Source organism: Pleuronectes platessa, chromosome 7 (genome assembly GCF_947347685.1).
Source record: "Pleuronectes platessa chromosome 7, fPlePla1.1, whole genome shotgun sequence".
NCBI lineage: Eukaryota > Metazoa > Chordata > Actinopteri > Pleuronectiformes > Pleuronectidae > Pleuronectes > Pleuronectes platessa.
This window is the reverse complement of record NC_070632.1, coordinates 5,751,523-5,773,567: the sequence shown is the minus strand read 5'-3', so window position 1 is coordinate 5,773,567 and position 22,045 is coordinate 5,751,523. Positions and strand designations below refer to the sequence as shown.

The window sequence follows — 22,045 nt, the reverse complement described above, 5'->3', positions numbered from 1 at the left end:
GTACAGCTGTGATGTGCATGCAGGGCAGAGGCGATAAGATTCACACGGCTCACAATACGAGCGAACAGATGTAATTGAAACTGAAGAATGCATGAGTCTTTGCATATATACACACAGACACACACACATGAAGTGGATTTATGAATATCATTTTGACTGATGCACAATATATTAGACATTACAGCACCTGTAGAGAAGATTGTAAAGACTCGTGCATAATGTGGCACATGACCCGAGGTCCACGAGCTCCCATTAAAGCATAATCCCAAGATTTTGCAACATTAACCCTGATTAAGTTTTCTGTGACAAAAGAAAACAGAGGGAGCGCTTCTTCTTTTTTTCAGAGTTAAATGATTCTACTTTGGTTTGTGACGTTACAGAGATTGATAACAAAACTTGAAATGTAATGGAGGAGATCAATAACACTCTCGGGTCTGAATAGAAGTTTTTATAGAAGTATAATCCATCGGCACTGAAGTTTACAAATTGACATGATATATCTTTTTTGTTTGATTTCATAGTGTGAAAATAAAACCATTGTGATTTTACCGTGATCTATAATCTGGCATTTAACCCTTGTTTTTGTGGTGAAGCGTCTGTTGCCCATAGCTTCATATTTCCTGTATAGACCTGAGTGGAATGCCTCATGTCAAACTATCCCTTTAATACACTCAGTGACAATTAAAAACCTAAATAAGGATCAGAATATTGTCAATAATCCATTATTTTCAATTAATAAAAGTCAGATCAGACTAAGGATATTTCTAAATCCCATCTATATCTATGGCTGAGGCACACTGGTTTCTGAAGGTGACATTTAAAGTCCTGATAACTAGTTTGTGAGAATAAGAATGAATTTATATGCTTTAATGTTCAAAGTCCACGTTGTGTCTCATCCAGCACATTTATGAAAAACCTGTCTCAGCTTCACACAAAGAGTTGCAGGCACTTCAAGAGCAGAGTTTTCTGTGGGAGAAAAGAAATTCCTCTGCAATTGACTGTGTCCTTGTTCTCTAGCACATTTTACATGCAGGAAAAAACACAAAATAAAAAGACAAATAACCCTGACAGGCATTATATGGGCACTTTGTAGTGAAGTGGTATAGATTAACTGATGGACATGAGTCAGTGAGTTGCAAGGTGACAGAAAGACTTTATAGGCAGGGAGCATTATTATTTAATTAAATCCCGCTGAGGGGAGAGAAACCTGCACTGACTGCAGATCAGCTGCTGGTGTGTTTGATCCTGCAGAGCTTTTTCTCTTGTTAGAAGAAGCCGTTGAGAAACAGGTGAAGGAGACTCAACACTCCTCCAGGCTACATGGTTAAATTAGTGTTTTGAACGGATCCTCTGAATAAAGTATTTGCAATTTAAGGAAGTTAATATGGATGATTGAAGATTTTTAATTAGTTAATTAGTTACGGAAGTTAATATATGTTAATATTTCCGGGTTAATGAAGATGCTTTTAATCTGATCAATACTTTAAATGGCACCAGCAGGAGGAGCATCACGTGCCATGGAAGAGAAAGTAAATGGTCTCAAGTGAGGGAGTGTGTGCAAAGTACCTGAGCGGTCAGAAAGGGGGGGGGGGGGGGGGGGGGTATTCTGGTTGGAATCGGGCGCAGGCTAAAAATAATCAATAAACCAATCAGTAATCAGGTGCTGATCTTTGTCCGCTTTATATAGTCCTTAATTACTAAGTCTTTAAAATATTCACTTATTTACATTTGCCAATCTCCAGTTTCACACTCTTCCATGTGTGTATTGGGAGCTCTGGTAGTGTTCCCAAAAGATAACAAGGTTAAGTAAATGATTATTGTTTGATGATACCGATAAAATAGGGTTTAAAGTTATTTTTGAGATATTGGGATAAAGGGTACTCCAGACTTTTCTAGACAAAAATAAACATTAAAGAAATATGTAATTTTCCTTTTATATAACAATATATTCAGTAACATTTTCATATCTTTTATAAAGAAACATGTCTGACATGTTATTTGGCGTCTGCAAAGGATTTTGTGAGGTAAAGTGAAAACATGGCGGCGTCCTCACGTGTTCTTTGGAAACAGACGTGCGGTGCTTTGTGAGTCAAACCACGTGAGCAGAGTCGTACCACAGATGGACGACCCATCTTCAGAAGTCACCGTGGCCTGCTGTTCGTTCTGTGGCCTTGGCTTGGTGCTGGATGCCAACAGCAAAAATCAATCGTGGGTGCAGACGCACAACTAAGCAAGCCAACACGCTGGCACATAGACACACACAAACACACAAACACACACAATATATCATGAGGACCATCGGAGAGGTGTGGAGTGGGAATCAGGAGGCTCATCAGCAGTAGATTCCAGTGCAGGGCTGCAGAAAAGTGACTTAAAAAAATCTTGTTGATTTAATGGTTCTTTGGTTGGTTCTGCATGATACTAGAGAAAATATTTTACTAAAAGCCTGACTTCCAAAACTAATCTACACATGGACTTTGGTTTTTCCACCATGTTCTGGCACTCTGCTTCTCCTCTTTCAGTTCCGGTTGTTTTTTTAAAAAGCCCAGAGAAACACGTGGGCTCAGCCGAGCTTGACCCGTGTGTCCTGGGTGTAGAAGGGCACCTGGAGGAGGATGGCCGCATCGATCAGGATCTGGACCGAGCTGCACACCCAGAACTGAGAAGGGCTTTCGCTCAGCACGAAGTAGGCGGTCTTGAAGACGTCGCCCGCCGTCCACAGCAGCACCATCTTCACACTGGAGGAAGAAAACACAACGGGGGGGGGGGGGGGGGATAGAGTTAATAAGGTCTATCGTAAAGGAGGAGTTACCTTTCTGGCCAAGGGTGAGATGAGAAGGTCCAAACGTGGAAAATATGGAGCAGAGAAAAATCAATTCACAGGAATGATTATGGTCTAAACTGAAAAGACCGTGACCCTGAAGAAAACAGAAGTCTGTGGCCGATACAAAGCCCTCGAGGAGCCGTCTGAAAAATTCACAGAAAGAAGCAGGTGGAGAACAGAAGAGACACGTTTCACCTTGTATCGCTGCTTATTGTTCTCCTCCAGTTATCACTCACTACATCGCCTGCACCATTCTTCACTTTCTGTCCATTGTCTCCTCTCCTATTCTCTGCTGTCATCTCGTTTACTGCCGTGTTTCTTTATCTCTTTCACAGTTTCTGCCCCCTCACTCCTACTCCACCCACTCTTTTATTCTCTGGAGGGCGAGGTCCCACAGGTATGAATGTGATATGGGTTTATTCTTTTTATTACAGCTGACTGGGCCTGGGGACGGAGCGCGGCCATCCGTCAGCACTGCACCGGTCGGTCAGAGGGGGGGAGGAAAGGGGACGGACGGAGACAAAGAGGGAGCAGAGGACGGCATTTATCCGGCGTGCTGTGAGAGCGACAGAGCTGAGAGGACGAATCCACCAGAGACCGAGCGAGAGACCTCTTCGGGACAGACATGGATGATGAGTGCATTCTGGGTTAGAGGCAGCCTAATGACTTCAGGGACGAATGTCCTGCACTATCCTTCAGCTCTCCTCGCGGTGTCACGTCAAACTCCCAACTCTCCCCCGGGTTCCCTCCGGGCCCCCGAACCGAAACATTAGTGGCAAACAATCCGGCCCTGGCATAGAAATTAGGACATTAATATTCATTATATTTGAAATCGTACCAAATCTTTGCACAGCGCGTGGTATGGAATTCTAATGAACAGCCCCGACTGCTGCAGACTGGAAACTTTGACTGGGAAGGACGGCTTCAGTGTGTGTAAAAAGTGAAAGTTGGGACAGTCAGGCTGAGGATTTGAACACTTTCATATCGAGACATGTCTGCACTCGTGAGTTCACTCATTAAAGGAGAATCTCTCCAGTTTTTCACTTTCCGATGCACGTGAGCTACAGTTCAGGGACTCGAGCTGTGCTGCTCCAATCAGGTGACATCGCTCTCCACAATCCTCCATCATATACACAGTCACCTACACCCTCATGTATATAAGCTGCAAAGAATCCCAATCCCTTCTTTTTCTTGTAAATGCCTCGTCTGCCCTGTGTCTGTACTGCTGCTTGTTGAATCAGCCCCTCCACCAGCCCAGCATCAGACTGTAGGCTTTTACAGTGCATGGGATAAACTTATATACTCATATATATCGATGTAATAATATCTGGTGGCGTGGTAATCCTACTTTTTATGTGTTTGTGTCTGGTGCAATCTGTAGGAAATATGTTTTATCTTGTGTCTTTCTATACATTTGAATAGTTTCCTCTGCACCTTATGAAATGGAACTATAAATTGTGTTGTATAATCACACAATGACAAAAAAGTCTTTCTATATATTCTGTTCTGCTCCTGCTGAAATAAACTTTTTAAGTTTTAGAGTTGTCTGACTGAAATGGGTCCAGGGTAAAGAGTGCGCCTCTTTCCCAACAGCTCCTGAAAGGCCTTGTTAGTAGTCCAGCACAAACGTCCACACCATCGTCCCATATTTGTACAAAGCAATGTAATTTTTTTATATTGAAAATAACACTTTCTTCCTCTTGCAAATCAAACATTTTGCTCATAAAACAACCAGAAGCTTACCTGAATCTGCCTATTTACCCAGATCTAATTCATATATTTAATGAGTTTCTCCCTTGGGTCATATCCCATCTCTCCACAAAATTTCATGCAGTATTTTTTGAGTAATCCTGCTGACTCGCAAACAGAAATGCTGATAAAAACATAACGTCCTTGGTGAAGGTAATAATGAGCACCATTGATGGCAGGAATGGAAATGGTGAAGCGGACCAAGGTTGATCTGTGATGGACGAAGCAGTGACGGTATGTCAGCATGAAAAGTCACGATTCACAGGGTTAACGTTGATGTAGTATTTCACTGCAATGCTTCAACAGGTGACGCCTGAATATGAGATTCAAAAAATGAACCACCTATTTACCCCCCGGCTCCCCCCCCCCCCGGCTCCCCCTCTAAACCTCCCCGAACAATTTAAACGTTCAGGGTAAACACTCCAGGTTTTGATTGAACAGCTCAAAAAATAAGTGTCCCCCCCCCCCCCCCTCTCTAAGCTGCCAGTGATCCTCGGGGGAAATACTTGCTTTTTTGTTCCACTGAAGTATTTCCCCCCCCCCCTCAGATTTCTCATCATTACACTTGACATGTCTTGTTTTATCTCTCTGCTCATCTTCCTCCTCTCACCCGCCATTTTCTTCTTTACTCAGTTTCATCTGTCATCTTTGCTCTCATTGCCTCTGTCACACAGTCATCGTGACTTCTTCTGCTGCTTGGAACCACCATGATGTCAAATGGTAAATCATTTTACAGCAGAGTGAGGAACAAATCCTTCAGTTTCATACATTTGAAATAATGGAATATATAAAATACCAAATCAACTACCATTTCAAAATTTGGAAAATGTAATATTCAACTGATCTCAAATTACAGATATAATGCTGAAATACAACTTAGTACAATTTATGCTGAATGGAAAAACATAGTTTGGTGACTGAATAAACACCAAGGAATAATGTGAAGACATATTTTGGATTCCTTACTACCGCTGGAAATGGTAAGGCTAACCTATGTATACTAATGATATACTTTGAAAAAATCTCAAAGATTAGCAATAATGGATGAATTACTCAGATCCTTAATTTAAAGCCTCAACAAGGAGAATTTAACTGGTTATGAAACTGTCTTATTTTAATATTGCTGCGTCTTTATGACCTACAGCAGCAATTTACGACAGTCAGACTGGAAAAGGTTATGTTTTAAGACTAAGCTAAAGACTAAGCTAAAGACTAAGCTAAAGGCTAGGCTAAAGGCACAGTATGAAATATGGGTTTGTTTTACACCAAGTACAACCTGGTGTAGGGCAGTGACAGCGCTCTGGAGATATTTCAGCTTTTTAAGAGGAAAAAGTCCGAAGTCATATTTAACTTTAATACGAGGATCACTTGATTGAAGATGGCCGACTTGTCTGCTTAAACATGCAGAGGGAATATCACAATGAAAAAGGAACAGAAGTAGCCTGGAGCTGTGACAGACCTTTTTACACCTCACACTTTTAGTATCACACTGAACAATGGCTCCTCTGTCCTTCTGCAGCCCTCTGACCTTCAAGAGACCATCACCCCCCCCCCCCCCCTCCTCTCTGCCTCTTTCTTTCTCTGGTAGCCTCTATGCTTATGTTTCCCTCTCCCATCACTCGCCCTCCCTCAACCCTCCCAAACCCTCCGCTCCCCCTTTGGCTAATTTCTTTTCTCAAGAGACTTCAAACACCATTAATGCAGATGAGTCATTTTCATTGTAATTAAGGAGGGCAGGTCATCTGTGAAGAAGCAGAGGAATGGACACAGACTCACAAACACACACACAAACAAACAAACACGCCATTTCCTCATTTTACCGTCTGTTGTTTGTCATTCTAGTCTCATGAAGCTCCGTCTGTCAGAGACGTCAGTACTCGTGACTCGTGACTCGGTGGACAGCTGATGAAAGACACAGAACAAACAACTGAACTTGGGCCTGAGGGAAGCCTCCAGTGTCCACAGGGGGAAGGAGTGATTACGGTATTGATTGAGAATCCTGACTGAGCGACCGGCTCACACACACACACACACACACACACACACACACACACACACACACACACACACACACACACACACACACACACACACACACACACACACACACACACACACACACACACACACACACACACACACACACACACACACACACACACACAGATGCGCACACACGTATCCATCAACCAGCACGTGTGACCTTTTGCTTTAAATTGCACAAAAACACACAGAGAGAGAGCGAGAGAGAGAGAGAGAGAGAGAGAGAGAGAGAGAGAGAGAGAGAGAGAGACGGAAAATGCAAACCGTGAAATTGTGCATTTGCTTCATTTTAAAACCAGAACAAACACACACTCACACACAAACACACTCATGCACACACATGCACTCACGCTGACTCACTCTCAGCTCAGCCCGGACACACCTCTCATTGATCACTACTGACCTGACACCTTCATCCGAGCTAAGTGGAAAGAGATGAGAGAGGAAAGGGTTAAATAGTGAACGGGGCCCTTTAGGGCTGGAGAGGGAGATGGGGGAGCTCGGAGATGGATGAGAAGAGGACGGAAGTTGGAGGAGAATGACGAGAGATGGATGACGACGTCGGCCTGGCTAGGTGGACGGGGATAAATGTGGAGAGGGGTGAGAAACGAAGCCAACCATAGGACAAGGAGAGAGCGATGGAGAATGAGAGCGGGGGGGAGGTTTGATTGCACGGTGGGATGACTGTGCCGTATGTGGGCCACTTGGTAATTGTGCTGTGGATTGAGCGAGTGCTGTCAGGCCGGCTATTAGCTGCTTCTGAGCGGCTGGAGAGGACAAGTGGAACAGAACCACAGAAAACAGGGCTGAGTGACTTTATAAAACTGAATGTTACAGAAGTTCTACGATTAGTTAATTCGTTGAATACATTTAGAAGGAATTAAAAGTCAACTTTTTGTTATAGCAGAGCTTATTATAGCACCAGAGCTTTAATCTACTAATGCCATCAGCAGATAAAAGCATGTTGCTTTAGTCAGGCATAATATTGGAGTTGGACAATTTCACAAAATCACACAGAAACATGGAAGAATGGATTCAATTGTGAAACCAGAATCTTACATATGCAACTAGAACAAACAGCTTCCTGAGACTAATGGACGACCAGCGAGGCAGGCAGATCCAAACAAATCCAATCTTAGCAATGATGGAGCAATAAGACAGACAGAAAATGACTACAGAACAAACTGATATATCAATTTCAGTAGTGTAATGATCAGTAGTGACAGCGGACAACACAGAAATAGATTTTCATCGTTAAACTCTAGTCCAGATCCACAGCTTTCTAAAGTAGACCAGTATCTCAGCTGGGTTCCAGGGATCAGAGGGCCAGCAGGATACCTATTAGAGCTGCTGCCTGATGTTCTTCATTAGAACAGCATCTAGGTTTCCTCCAGTCTGTCTTTCTCACATCTTTTGATCTCTCAGCAAATTGTCCATTGCTGCAGGTTTATCTGTTCTCATTCCTCACATCCTCAGCTTCTCTGTTTCTATTCCTCCATTAGTTCTCCCCCCCCCCCCCCCCCTTCGACATGCTTCTAAAGCCTCATCCGCAGCCGTCTCTACCTTCTTTTTTTTACCTCTGCCCGTTATGTTGTGGTACCAGGATCCTTTGTTGCGTGGGATGGATGAAGGGATGGATGGACGGATAGAAAGCTACCTGAGGGTTGAAGGTTTCTGGCAGGCTGTCATGTCTCCACTGCATTTGAATATAAAGATGGACAACGTGCCTCTACTTCCTCCTATTGTGCAACAAAGCAGCCATTTGAAACACAAATGTGAAAGTAGAGAAAACAGAAACACTGTGAAGTAAAGTGAACAACACTGAACTCACTGGAATAAACTACTTCTCCATGTAGGACTGAGACACACTGATGCACTGGTTAGTCGCATGAAGACCTTATTTTCCACAACCAAAGTTTTCCATTGTATCTCTGCAGACACTGAACATTTTCCACCAATGGAGGTAAATATGCAGCTGAACACAAATTAAACCCAGTGCAGGCTTTTAGCTTAAAGTGGGGAATCACATATTGCGTGACTTAAAGAGTCTCCAGAGGGGGTTTGAGAGTCTTCATAATTGCTTGATAATTCTAATGCAAAGCTCTATGGAAAGAGACGCACTCAAGCAGCCGGGGCTCAAAGCTTCAAAGAGCTTCAATCACCTCTTACATCTCGTCTTCAGCAGGCATGTATGCCGCTTTATGCATGTGTGTACAAGTGTGCGCCCACACAGGAGGGAGTGTGTGTGTGTGTGTGTCTGTTCGGTGATTTAGCGGCAGGGCTGCAGCGCTCCCTGAGAAGGGGCCGATAGAGAGACGAAAAATCAAAGGGCCCAGCGAGAGCGAAGTGGAGCTGCTCTTAACCCACTAACTATGAATTATGCATGCTGATCGATTGCACACAGGCAAACACACGGAAAAGTTCCCAACCTGCCAGAAAAAAAAGAGGATGGATTACACTTCACAAAATGAGGCAGAGGGTGGGGAGAAGAAGGAGTACCGCACAGTTTGCCTCAGGATATTACAGAAACATTTTCCTTATAAAATGTAAACAAGCCCGAATAGATGAGATGGCCTGTTGTGATGACATTTTGCAGTATATTCATTACGTTCATAAACTTATGTAATCTAAAGCTCCGGTCTATTTGTCATAGCTGTGTTGCTGACACAAAAACCACACCTGAAACTGCTCAAAGGAAATAAAATCAAACATAGTCAACAAAGTCTTCCTCAAGAAGATATGTCAATAACAGAACAATATTTATTTTAGAAAGTGCACAGAGCACAATAAGGAAGTTGTGAATAGAACGACAAAAAAAATGCAGAAGTTTCACATCAAATAAGTATTTAAGCACGTACTGAATCAGATAAATGGCAGAAGCAAGTAATCCATAGTTCACACACATTCTGGAACCTTGGGACGGATGAGCTACAGCAGCCGAAGACCATCAGGTTCTTCACTCCTGACAGCAGAACAGAAACCTGACGCTGCAGTTAAACACTGTAAGAACACAGCCTGGTCTGATTCATCTGGATTTCTCCTGAGCAGATGTTGGGGTCAACAGTGCAACAGCTGGACGTGTTCCTGCTGCTGTGTTAGCACCTCTGTCCCTGTCCTCTCCCTAGCTCCGCCCCAGCTTCCTGATCAGTGACCAATCAGGTGCATCGAGACTAAGAATGGAATACTTCTGCTCCATTTTAGGTAACTCAAGATTTTCTGAACACCAACTAGAAAAAAACAACAACGATTCAACACCACTCAAAGTCAACAGCTCTGATGTGTGAACTTGGGGCAGATCAATCGACCTCGACTTCATGGAGAAGCTGTTGTCTGACGTCACACAAGACCGACGATCGTCTAAAAGGCAACATAAAGTATATTTGCCTGTATTTGATTTAATGTCAAAGTATTACACTTATTTTATTAGGAAGCTGGTTGTGAAAGTATAAATGCATGTATGAATATGCAGCTGACAAATGATGCAAAAATGGTGTAAAGAAAACATGTCAACATCGAACAGGAAAGTTCCAGACGATGGTGTGAAGAGCTGAAGGCGTTTCGAAGCAGGGAGCCCCTCTCTCCTAACAAAGTGCTCGGCGGTTGGGTTTGTGTCTGCGTCGTGATCTAGATCTGCATGAAAACACCCAAACTTGGAGAATTGTAGGAAACAAGTGTGAGTTTCCTATCGAGCGAGCAGGATTTCATCAGAAAAGAGTGAAATCACTCAAAAATACATCTGACAATGTGATGGAAATCTCCCCTTGAACATGGAGCTCATGTTTCTTTCACTTGATCTTCCTCAGCTGGAAACATCAGTGGCCCTGCTCGCAGCAAACTCACCGGCAGATTACTTCCTGTCAAAATATATGAACACCACCACTGCTGTGATGGTACTTTGTGATGTTTTCCTCTCTTGTTTTTAATCAGCTTTAAGTCCAGAACCAAACTGATACAACACAACAATGATATAAAGTTTAGATCTGCAGTGCTGCCCCAGCTTCAGCAGCTTTTATGTTATTTCTCTTGGTTCCTCTCCAGCTCTGATTCATCAAGAAATGTGGCTGATGGTTGATTTTCGACTTTGGGCTGTTGATGTCAAAATGTTTCAACCTCAACCGGGACAAGAAATAAGGGTGCGAGTGTCCAACGAGACAAACTGGGAGCAGAGGAACCAGGACGAGACTGAAAAGATTATGCTTTTCACTATTGCACCAGTCTTTGGGTTTCTGAAGAATATGATGGGGCTGGCTGTAACCAGTGTTACCAGTGTAACCAGTGTTTTGGGCTTTAAATAGTTAAGTTGTCGTCTCAAAGTGTTGGTTCATCCAACTCCCTCCTGCTGACAATCCACCTGCAGACTGGTAGCTGGTTCTACTGCCGACTCTCCACCACATTGTTCAGTCAAGTTTCTGCTTTTGCTTGACCTCTGCCTGATCTTGTTTTTGTCTGTGCCTTGGCTCCATCATGTTCTGTGCTCCCTTCTTCATGCCTCGTTCCTTTGGTCCATTACTCTGCCTCCTCATCCTGCCCTGCTGCACTGTAAGGCCTGGCCCACACCCCAGTTTCCTGCTCTGCTTTATCGTCTCACCTTACTTTGATTCTCAAAATTACTCCAACCCAAGTTTACAAAAATAAAAGTGCTTTTTGAACATCTGGTCTCCGAGCTCTGCTTTTGATCGATCCTAACATTACAACTTGTTTACTCCACGGATAAGAATTCCATTCACTGTACAGTCACAAGACTAAAGACTGCAACAACAGCCCAAATTGCTCTTCTCCAAATCCCCACCAGGAACTGTATAAACAGAGAAACAAAGAAACTGTGAGGTCTGAAAACATCTCCTCTCGTCTTCCCCCTGGACACTAATTGAGCAGTGAGAGCTCCTGCAGGGACTTGCACCATAAAGGCTTTGATCGTGTAACTACACCCTTAAAAACACTACAAAATGTGGCTTGTTTACAAGCTCCAAATGAATCCCCACTCGTTTATACATATATGCACATATTTAAAATCAAAAAGAGAGAATGAAGAAAAGAGAATAAATGAAGTTATCTTATTGTGAACAAGGGAACAGACTTTGGGGCTTCGACCCTGGAAGGACAATCCCCCAGAGCCGAGGGACTGGTGGTGGTGGTAATGAGGACGAGAGCTGGAGGTTGGGAAGTCTTCATGTGAGGGAGACTGGATTTTAGTGGTTGAGGTGGGTCAAAAAAAAAAACAACAGTTTACCCATCACACATCCGGGTCTCAGTCCCTGCAATTTAGGATTAGTTAAGTATAGACATTTTGAAAAAGTATGAAAGTAACTTGTGTCTTTTTTTATTTGGTTCCTCTCCAGCCCCAGTTTTGTCAAGTTAGAACTTTACAAAACTTAGACACAGCTGAGACGCACAAACACTGGTTCCACTCTCACAATCTAATGGTAAAGAAGTGTAAATTAAACTGAGACAGACAGAAAAAAGAAAAGCAGACGACCTGTCAGCAGAGTCGACTCCCGCTTGAGACGGGAAGCAGAGCCACAACACTCTCCTGTCAGTCACAGACCAACAGACAGACGGACGTGACAGCGACAGACAGACAGACCGACCCTGTCAGTGTCCCCGTCCACTGTCACTGTGACATTGTGGAAAGTTGGCAGCTTGTGTGCAGAGAAGGGAGAGGGGAACAGGAGAGGAGGCAAAAACTGATAAAGTTTAATGAGAGGGGAGAGAGTAACCGGCGGGCTCCCCAGGCAGCGGAGGGGGGGGGGGGGGGAGATCCGACATATCAGGAGATCCGACATAGTCTGAAACAGGGGAGGGACAGACTGAGGTCTTTCCGTTTACCCACCCACCTTATAATGCTGGTAAAGGGAATCAAACTGGTGACATTTTGCTCACCCCCCACCTTAACGTCACCTATCGAACTGCTGTTTCGAGCCCAGTGTTGCATTTTGCTCTTTGCAAATCAAGTGAGAAAAAGAATCTATTCCCATTGAACTCGATAGAAACTGACTTATTTTTTGCAAACAAGTAGTGTCGCCCCCTGCTGGCCGCTCAATTCGATTCTATGCTCCAACCTGTTGTGCAGTGACACGGTGGTTAAAGGTAAGACTGTGTGGGCGTCTCTTATTTTTAATGAGCCAGAACACATGGAGGAACACAAGCTCAACACATCACAGTTGTAAAAACCTTTATTTTAATTCAATGCATCAGGGAAACTTCCTCCTCTCGATTTACTGACCTGCTGGTGTGTTACCATCGCTACCAAGCACTTGGCATAATTATCTACTTTTTCATTCAGCTTCCTCGACAGTTTCTAAAGTCAGCACATGGATTGAGTTAATCTAATAGAACTCAACGGTAATCACATATGATTGGGACCCACATTCGTATAAATCGTCACCAAAATCCGAATGACAGCATTCACTCCAGAACTAGATGAACTGGGCCACTGTGTGAAAGCACCGTGAACGCACCAGTAAACAAACGGCAGCTGAATCAAAGCATGATCGCTCCCTGTCCACGACTTTACATTTCCTTTGCAATGAAAACCTTTCTGTCTTTCAGTTTTCTTCTCCCTATCTGGTTCTGCCTCTCACTGGATCTCAGCGACTCGTTTATTGCGTCTTTCCATCGCCACCCGGTCCCTTCCTCGATTCCCCCGGAGTAGCAATGAGTGTGAAGGGGTGGAGACACACATGCACACATGCAAAGAGTCCGTAGTGACCACATACTCATAATTCTCTGCATGTGTGTGTGTCTCCCCCTGTGTCACTATTATTTGCTAATCTGGAAAAGGTGAGCCGCCCTCCATTAAACGGATCCATGCGCTCACCTCTGCGCCTCAGTAATCGGACTCGTGGGAATTTGACACTCGCTGCTTCACATGGGACAACATGAGCCGAAATGCCAACGGTCATTGTTTCTCGGGGAACATTTTGTCCGCGCTTAAACGAACAAGGGAGAGAGACGTTAGATACGTGACGAGGGTCAGAAGATCTGAGACGCGGTCGACTACACCAGGGAGCTAAAGTGCTGAATGTGCCGTTTCCAGGCGGCAGGGTCATTTGTCCAATTAGGCCTCTGAGATCAATAGTGAGGTTGGACAAATATTCAGGGTTTAATTTGCAGTGTTGATCTGGTTCAGTGCCGTGACGTACTTTCTAAAATCGGTGTTATTTTTGGATGCCGATATAATATTTTGGCGTTAATGACCGTCCAGGGACTTCACCATAGATCTGAGTTTAGAGAACCGATGATCCTCCTTCTTCATCAGTCATCTGAGGAGCCTAATGTAGTGTTATTGCGTCTTTAATCTCTGCCACGATATTCACTCCGAGCTGAACGGGCGCTGAAAGGGGGTGCAGGCCCAGATGTGCTCCCTGAGGACGCTCCGTGTGAAATGGGCCATATTACTGAGAACGTACGTCTTGCCATTCAAAGATTATATCCTCTACTGCTGCTTTATTTAAAGACTGAACTGGATTTGTAGTCATGAGGTTCAATATACAGTAGATTTATAGACAGTTAATCCAGAGAGGACATGCAGAGCGACAGATATACTAGAGAATGGAAACAGCAGATGACACCTCGGCCAGTTTTCTGCAGAGAAAAGGATTCTCCAAAAGGAAATCAATCCCTTGTGACATGCACATAATTCTGGGCATTATCCTTCCAGCCCCCCCCCCCCCCCCCCCCAGCCCAAGTGCACGTCTAAAAGAAAAAGGTGATTGTGCCTTTGACATTGTTGTGCTTCATACTTGTTCAGTATCTCTGTTGCAGATTCTCATTTCCTCCCATAAAAGTATGTTTTTTATTTAACTTTTAGTGAAGCACTTAGTGGCCTTGCTCTGGGGAAGGTGTTCTACTAAATAAACTTTACTTACTTACTTATTTACACCAAACAGCACCATCATAAATCAAGGCCCTTCTCTTTTTTTTTTTTTACTCCTTGCATTTTCCATGATTTCCTTGGTGTTCTCATGCTTTGAGGAATCATCAGATACAAACACAACGCAGAGAGTAAGTGGAGAAAAACTAAACCATAGAGCAAATACGTCTGCCAAGGACCAAAAGTCTCCTTAAATTCAATCAAGCTGCACCAAGCTGCTCACATATCACTTCCCTAAATGTGCCCATATGTCTGTTTTCATCAAGGCCCATGAATGATTCCCTGGGAAATCAGTGGAAATGGCAAAGAAACACACAATCTTGCAAAGTTAAATAAAGAGCTATGAGTCCTGGATCCGCTCCTTGGCTCAGATACCTTCATAATCCCCCCCCCCCCCCCCCCAGTTTAGTAGTAGTAAACTGTGATGGGGATTTTTTTCATCATCCTCTGATTTTTTAATGACCCCGATTATTTCCTGATTAATTGAGAACAGAATCAGCAGATTAATCACTGATGACAGTAATTGTTTGTTGCAGCCATATGATGAAATACATCTGGTCATTGGGCATCGACGTAAGAAAACCATTATGAGTCGATATATGCAAAGCAAAACCAGTTCCACAACCACAGGGAGAATGAATGTCTCCAAATGACATCAGTCCTAACCTAAACCGTAACACACGTCTGGTTTTGAATGTTCACTTTCTAAACAACCTGCTGTCAACAAACAAGAAATAGTTGTCTGAGAGAGAAAAGCTGTGACATTTTGTTTTGTTTCTATGGACTTTTTATAAAGGACAGGTGACCAGCAGAGCATGTAACAACCACTGCACACACACAAACACACACACTCACACACACACACATTGTATGCATGTTTTTTTTGCACTGATGACAGACAAGAGGCATAATGAGGAAGTAATGATGATAATTAGTATGAAGTTCTGTGCCATTAGGGGAGTAATTGACCTCACAGTCCTCCACCTGAGAGGCCAGGCAGTGTGCTCACTGACCTTTGCACACTCTGCAATAATCTCCACACAAATAGCCTCCATAACGCCGGCTAACCACTTCGCTGGCCCGGCTCCATCACCCTCGGCTCCCTCTCTGCCGTCAGGGTGACCTTGAATTTAAACGGGGATTCAAACCACACGAAGTACCTTAAAATGCTGCATGTGATAATAACTACAGACGGCAGTTATAGGAAGGTTGTCTGTTGATTCTTTTAACTGACGTTAGACGCTCACATAAATAATAATATAACAGAATCATCATCACCTTCTCTCACTCACTTTTTCTACTTATTTGCATTATTTGTGCATTTCAAAAGTGTTCATCACTGGTAATGCGTTTACCCTTGACAATTAAATAGCTGTTTAGGCCTTTGGGTTTATCTAATCTTTGGCCTGCAGTTTTATATAGCTTCTAATGATTATAAATTATCTGATTAGCATATTTATTAGCATAATTTGTTCATAAGAATGTAATTTACTTGCACTTCCAGGTTAATGATCGCACGCTGCATGTGGTTCACTGTGCACTCATGAAGTCAGCGTGGGAGTAGCGAGCGCCGGTATGCGTGCAGAGAGTTACGAGCTTTCTGTGGAGCTCAGTTTGACCTCGGAGGACACCGTACCTCATGCCTTTGGTGGAGCCGTTGTGGACGTTTTGCAGGAGCTGCGGGAGGCCCAGCATGGCCTCGAACATCACAGCCAGGGAGCCCAGCGCCTCCACGAACACCGGGGAGTCGAGCAGCAGCAGGGTGACCACCGCACACAGCACCGTGAAGCCGAAGCAGAAGAGCAGGTAGTCCTCGAACGCACTCCACTTCCAGAAGTACCGGAAGTCCAAATCTGGACAAAGCAAAGAGAGAAAGAAAACAAGCTTGTATTCAGAAGTTGTTATCGGGTAGTTTACAGTTAGATAAATACACACTGAATAGAGAAGCTGGGGGAGGAATTAAAGAAAAAGCAAACACGAGAGGCAGAAGAAAAAGAGCTAGAGGAAGGAACTGTGTGTTATTGCTGTGTGTCTGTGTGTGTGTGTGTGTGATGCTGGAGAATGGGAAGATGCCACAGAGTCTGCATCTGGAAACAGAGGAGCCACAGCGGCCGACAGAGATTGAACGCAGTGAGGATGATATAATGGATAGAAAAAAAAAGGAGAGGAAGGCAGGCGGGAAGAGCAGGGATGAGTGTTTCATTAAAGCACGCATAGAAATTCTGCAAAGACAGCACTCCTTGATCAATACGCTGCACATGCTTAAGTGAACGGAACAAAGATAAATGAGATTCTGGAAAGCTTTCACATTTCTATTACTTTGGAATAACCTCGCGTTCGGCGGAGCCGGGGCTGCACATTCAGAAACTTTATTACCTTTTGGTTTCAGAGCTATCTCCTCCTCACCGCCGCGAACCTATTCTTCATGTGGGACTTTTACAATTCACTGATAAATAGAGACCACCAGTGTGTAAAGCTGTTGTTCATCCTCTGAATAAACTGGTCAAATTGAGTTGAGGAGGTGGCAACAGACCAGGGGTCAGAAGTCAGGGAGAGATTCTGGATGACAACTCAACAAATAAAGAGTAGAGCCTCACCGGTGGGATCTCTTTGGGAGCTGCTGCCGTTACCGCAATAAGGGAGAAATTATTCTGATATGTCGGCTGACATTTACCAATAAGTCCTGAATTATTGTTATAAAAACCTTAAAACGATGAATAAAGATAATACAAAAGACTATTTAGGCTAAAAACTTGGATAACACCATTTGTATTGGATTTGGCTGCAACGCTGTTTACCCCTGAAGCTCCTGAAAGTGTTTACCAGCCTCAAACACTTCACCCCCCACCTCCATCAGCATACTGGTGAGTAGATAATGAGTGAATTATCATTTTTGGGTGAACTATCCCTTTAAGGCTCATTCTGGCCAATTTGTATCAGCCAACAGATAAATCAGTCGGGCTCTATTAAAGACCATCTTCCAACGGGAGACAGGATTAAACCGGCCGTGAACATGTTTACACTCCGACACGTGAGCGCTCAGGGACCGAGCTTCGACCACATCCACCTCGAAGGTCACTCTTCACCTTGATCACAGCCACACACCTGTGTTCCCAGGACTGTGTTCGCTGTGACAATCTGTGACAATCTGTCCACAGTGAGACTACCACCTTCCACCGTGGGCTCCTCTTAATCCCCTCAGTGATACAGTGCCTTGCATAAGTATTCACCCCCCTTGGACTTTTTCCCATTATGTACTGTTACTAACTGGAATTCAAATAGACTTAAATAAACTTTTTCCCGTTTGATCAACAAAACATGCATAGTACTTTGGAGGTGCAAAATAAATTTTATTGTGACACAAACAATAATGAGAACAAAAAAGTTGACATCTGTTGGGTGCATAAGTATTCACCCCCCTGTGTCAATACTTGGTAGAACCCTCTTTCGCTGCAATTACAGCTGCAAGTCTTTTGGGGTATGTCTCTACCAGCTTTGCACATCTAGAGATGGAAAGGTTTGTCCATTCTTCTTGGCAAAAAAGATGAAGCTCAGTCAGATTGGATGGAGACCGTCTGTGAACCGCAATCTTCAAGTCTTGCCATAGATTCTCTATTGGATTGAGGTCTGGGCTTTGACTGGGCCATTTTAAGACATTAACATTCTTTAATCCAAACCATTCCTTTGTAGGTCTGGCTGTATGTTTAGGGTCATTGTCCTGCTGGAAGATGAACCTCCGCCCCAGTCTCAAGTCTTTTGCAGACTGCATCAGATTTTCTTCAAGGATTTCCCTGTATTTGGCTCCATCCATCTTTCCCTCTATTCTGACCAGTTTCCCTGTACCTGCTGAAGAGAAGCATCCCCACAGCATGATGCTACCACCACCATGTTTCACTGTTGGGATGGTGTGCTCAGGGTGATGGGCAGTGTTGGGTTTTCGCCACACATAGCGTTTTGCATTGAGGCCAAAAAGTTCAATTTTGGTCTCATCTGACCAGAGCACCTTCTTCCACATGTTTGCTGTGTCTCCCACATGGCTTCTGGCAAACTCCAAACGGGATTTTTTATTGATCCCTTTCAACAATGGCTTTCTTCTTGCCACTCTTCCATAAAGGCCAGATTTGTGGAGTAGACGACTAATAGTTGTCCTGTGGACAGATTCTCCCACCTCAGCTGTGGATCTCTGCAACTCCTCCAGAGTAACCATGGGCCTCCTGGTTGCTTCTCTGATTCATTTTCTCCTTGTCCGACTCTTCAGTTTGGGTGGACGGCCTCCTCTTGGTAGGTTTGCGGTTGTGCCATATTCTTTCCATTTTCTTATGATGGATTTTATGGTGCTCAGAGAGATGTTCAAAGCTCTGGATATTTTTTTATAACCTAACCCTGCTTCATATTTCTCCACAACTTTATCCCTGACCTGTTTGGTGAGCTCCTTGGTCTTCATGATGCTGTTTGTTCAGTAATGATCTCCAACAAACTCTGAGTCCGTCACAGAACAGGTGTATTTATACTGAGATTAAATTGCAGACAGGTGGACCCTATTTACTAATTATGTGACTTGCAAATGTGACTTGTGAATGTAATTGGTCGCACCAGATCTTTGTTAGGGGTTTCACAGTAAAGGGGGTGTATACATATGCACTCAACACTTTTCAGATTTTTATTTGTAAATAATTGTGAAATCCATGTAATATTTCCCCCCACTTCCAAATGATGCACTATTTTGTGTTGGTCCATTACATAAACTCACAATGAAATACATTTTAATCTGTGGTTATCCCATGACAAAATGTAGAAAAGTCCAAAGGGGGTGAATACTTATGCAAGGCACTGTACATCCCACTACAGCAGCCGTCTCCAGGAAACCATTTCAAAGACACACACACACACACAGTGAAAACCCCTTTAATCACAGTAATAATATCCGTCCCAATAGCTTCAGTAGATGTAAGCTCCCAGCATGAGGCCTGGTGTGGGAGCAGCCAGTGAAATCTCATGAGAGGAACCACTCTGCTTCGTCATCCACACTCCTGTCACCGTCAGCCATCTCCTCAATGGACCATAATGTGAGATGATCGACGAGCTCTCATTGCTTATGTATGACCATGGAGCCGTGGAAACCCGCTGACTTTAGCTAAAGGGGATTGATGGCTAAATAAGAGCACATTAGTTAGTATGGGGATTGAAGTGTACTGCGAAGCACCTGGCGTTTCCCTTTCTAACTTCCACAGGCTGCCCCCCCCCATAAGAGCAAAGTATATTCCTGCTGCATTTCCATGTGTGTGTCCTTGAGTCTCTGTCCTGATGAAGGTCTAACGTTGTCACATCCCCTCAAACGTGGATATCAAGTCTCCTTCCCTCGTTTAACGAATCATTACTTTCAGAGTTGCAGTAAATCATTTGTATTATTGATTAATCTCTGGGTTATATTTTTTTAATAAAAGACACTAACTGTTTGATCTATTGAACAGAAAGAAATGGGCCCTAGCGCTCCGAGACACACATCATGTAACACTGTGGCAACAACCCTGGTTCACTGCCCCTTTGATTTCTCACTTCTCTTTTTCTTCTCTATGCAAAACGCTCATATTTCAACCTTTTTTAAAACCCAGAACCATTCATCATTCAATTCACATTAAAAAATTCATAAATCAGCTCGAACTCTTTTATTTTAATTGATCAATAAAATGTTCTGCCATTAACAGCCTCTTGAATATTTGGACGTTTTATTGCTGACAAAAGGCTGTGGTCAGCTTTAATGTGACATTTTATAAACTAATTAAATACTTTATTTCTTTAAAATCATCGCAAAACATAAGGTTAGTAACTGTCCTCGATAGCAACTAGAAAAAAATACATACAGGTGAAGCGAAAAAAACTTAAAACCACAACTCAATTCTCAATTAGCAGATGGACTCAATTATGATAAGACTATTGAAAGATTCAGATTAAGGTGAAATACTGAGTGTTGGTCAAGGTCAAAACCCTGAATGAGTTCCATGTGTGAACAGTAGATTAATATTGTCTCACATAATGAACACACACACACACACAGACACACACTATCCAGAAGGCCGGGACGTCTTCCGTTCCGCTCCAGCGAGCTGCCTCGACTGTGGCGTCCTGGGACAGACAGAGTGAGACATCTTGCAGCGAGTGCAACGTGGCGAACAGGGAATGTGATTAATGGCTTTATTACTGAGAGCCGCAAAAGATACATCACCAATAACCGACAACAGACTCGGGAGGTGGGAGAGAACAGAGGGAACAGAGAGAGACACCACACAGACGCACACACGCACACGCACACGCACGCACACGCACGCACAAACACACAGTTCTCGGCTCCCTCACTCTGGACATGACTTATGTCTGTCCTCACTAACTTTGACGCTGATAGAATCCAAAGATCTGCAGACGGAGAGGCTGCCGCTCCTCGGCTCTTACTCACAAGTCCCTCTTCACTCCCGCTGCCCTCTCACATCAACACGGCATCGAACCTGTGACACGGACGGCAGAGCGACACCGGAGGGGCTCGGAGGCCGTGCACTTTTCTTGACAACATAAAAGCCCTTTTCATTTCCTTCTGAGAGAGTGCAAGAGGGTGAAGCATGGAAACGTGCTGACAGCGGCAACAATGACAACTTTTCAGGGTTTCAAACCTCCGCCCTGAGGCTCACACACAACCCCCCCCCCCCAAAAAAAAACACTCTTCTCTTATCCCCTTACAAAGGCAATCCCATCTTCCAATCTGTTTTCAAACATAAAGCAACACACCCACCTCCCTTCATCTCTCTCTCTTCTCTGTCCTCTCTCTCTCTCTATAGCCTATTTTCATCACTCAGTTATACAGCCGCTGTATGTTTACCTGCATAATCAAATTGCCGGGCAGAATATAATGAAGAGAGAAAGCCATGCATCATTCATGGAGTCATCTCTTTCATTTGTCCTCCTCTCATAAACCAATGCATCATCCTCAGCTTCCTTTCGGCCCGACCGGCTCCCTCCTCTCTCTCTCTCCCTTTGCTGTTTCAATTCAAACCCTCGCCTCGATAACAGAGCGACCCCATCTCGGCTTCACGGCCGCCCCCACACATCACGCCGGTGCTGAGATGTCACCCCCGGGTTAGCACCGGTGCCCTGGCCCTTTTCCAAACAGCTTCCTCCCGTCTGGTGAGCGCCGGCGCCGGGTTCACACTTCAAATACCCGCAGTGCCGGGGAGGAGGAGGCGAGGGGCTCTTTCTTCACACAAGCTCAAAGCCCCCGTTGGAGATCAAACAATTCAATTACTAAAACGGGGAGAGGAGGCAGCCCCGAGGAAGTCAATACCCGTGTATGAAGTTCCTCTGGGGTGATGGGAAGTCGCTCAGGCAGGATAAGTCAGTCCATTTGAGTACGTATGTGTTTGTCTGCTCAGGTGGTTTTGACGGACACGAGCCGGGGAGAGGACGATCGTAGATGGAAGCTAAACTTGTGTTTCCCCATCAGGCCGAGCAGAGAAATGACAGCACAGGGGTAAGCGTGTAAACTCAAAAGCAGAGACAAGGATGGAGAG

General features: G+C 44.1%; 1 protein-coding gene across 1 annotated transcript in view; it reads right to left on the bottom strand.

Moving 5' to 3' along the window:
• Positions 1-1,587: 1,587 nt before the first annotated feature.
• si:dkey-246g23.2 (solute carrier family 66 member 2) overlaps positions 1,588-22,045 on the bottom strand; it is a 46,851-nt gene continuing 26,393 nt past the window's right edge. The window contains exons 4-5 of the mRNA XM_053427136.1: positions 16,126-16,342; positions 1,588-2,738 (exon numbers count right to left, since the gene is read on the bottom strand). Coding sequence (XP_053283111.1) covers positions 2,564-2,738; positions 16,126-16,342 — 392 coding nt within the window. The 3' untranslated portion in view covers positions 1,588-2,563. The remainder of the gene's footprint in view (positions 2,739-16,125; positions 16,343-22,045) is intronic.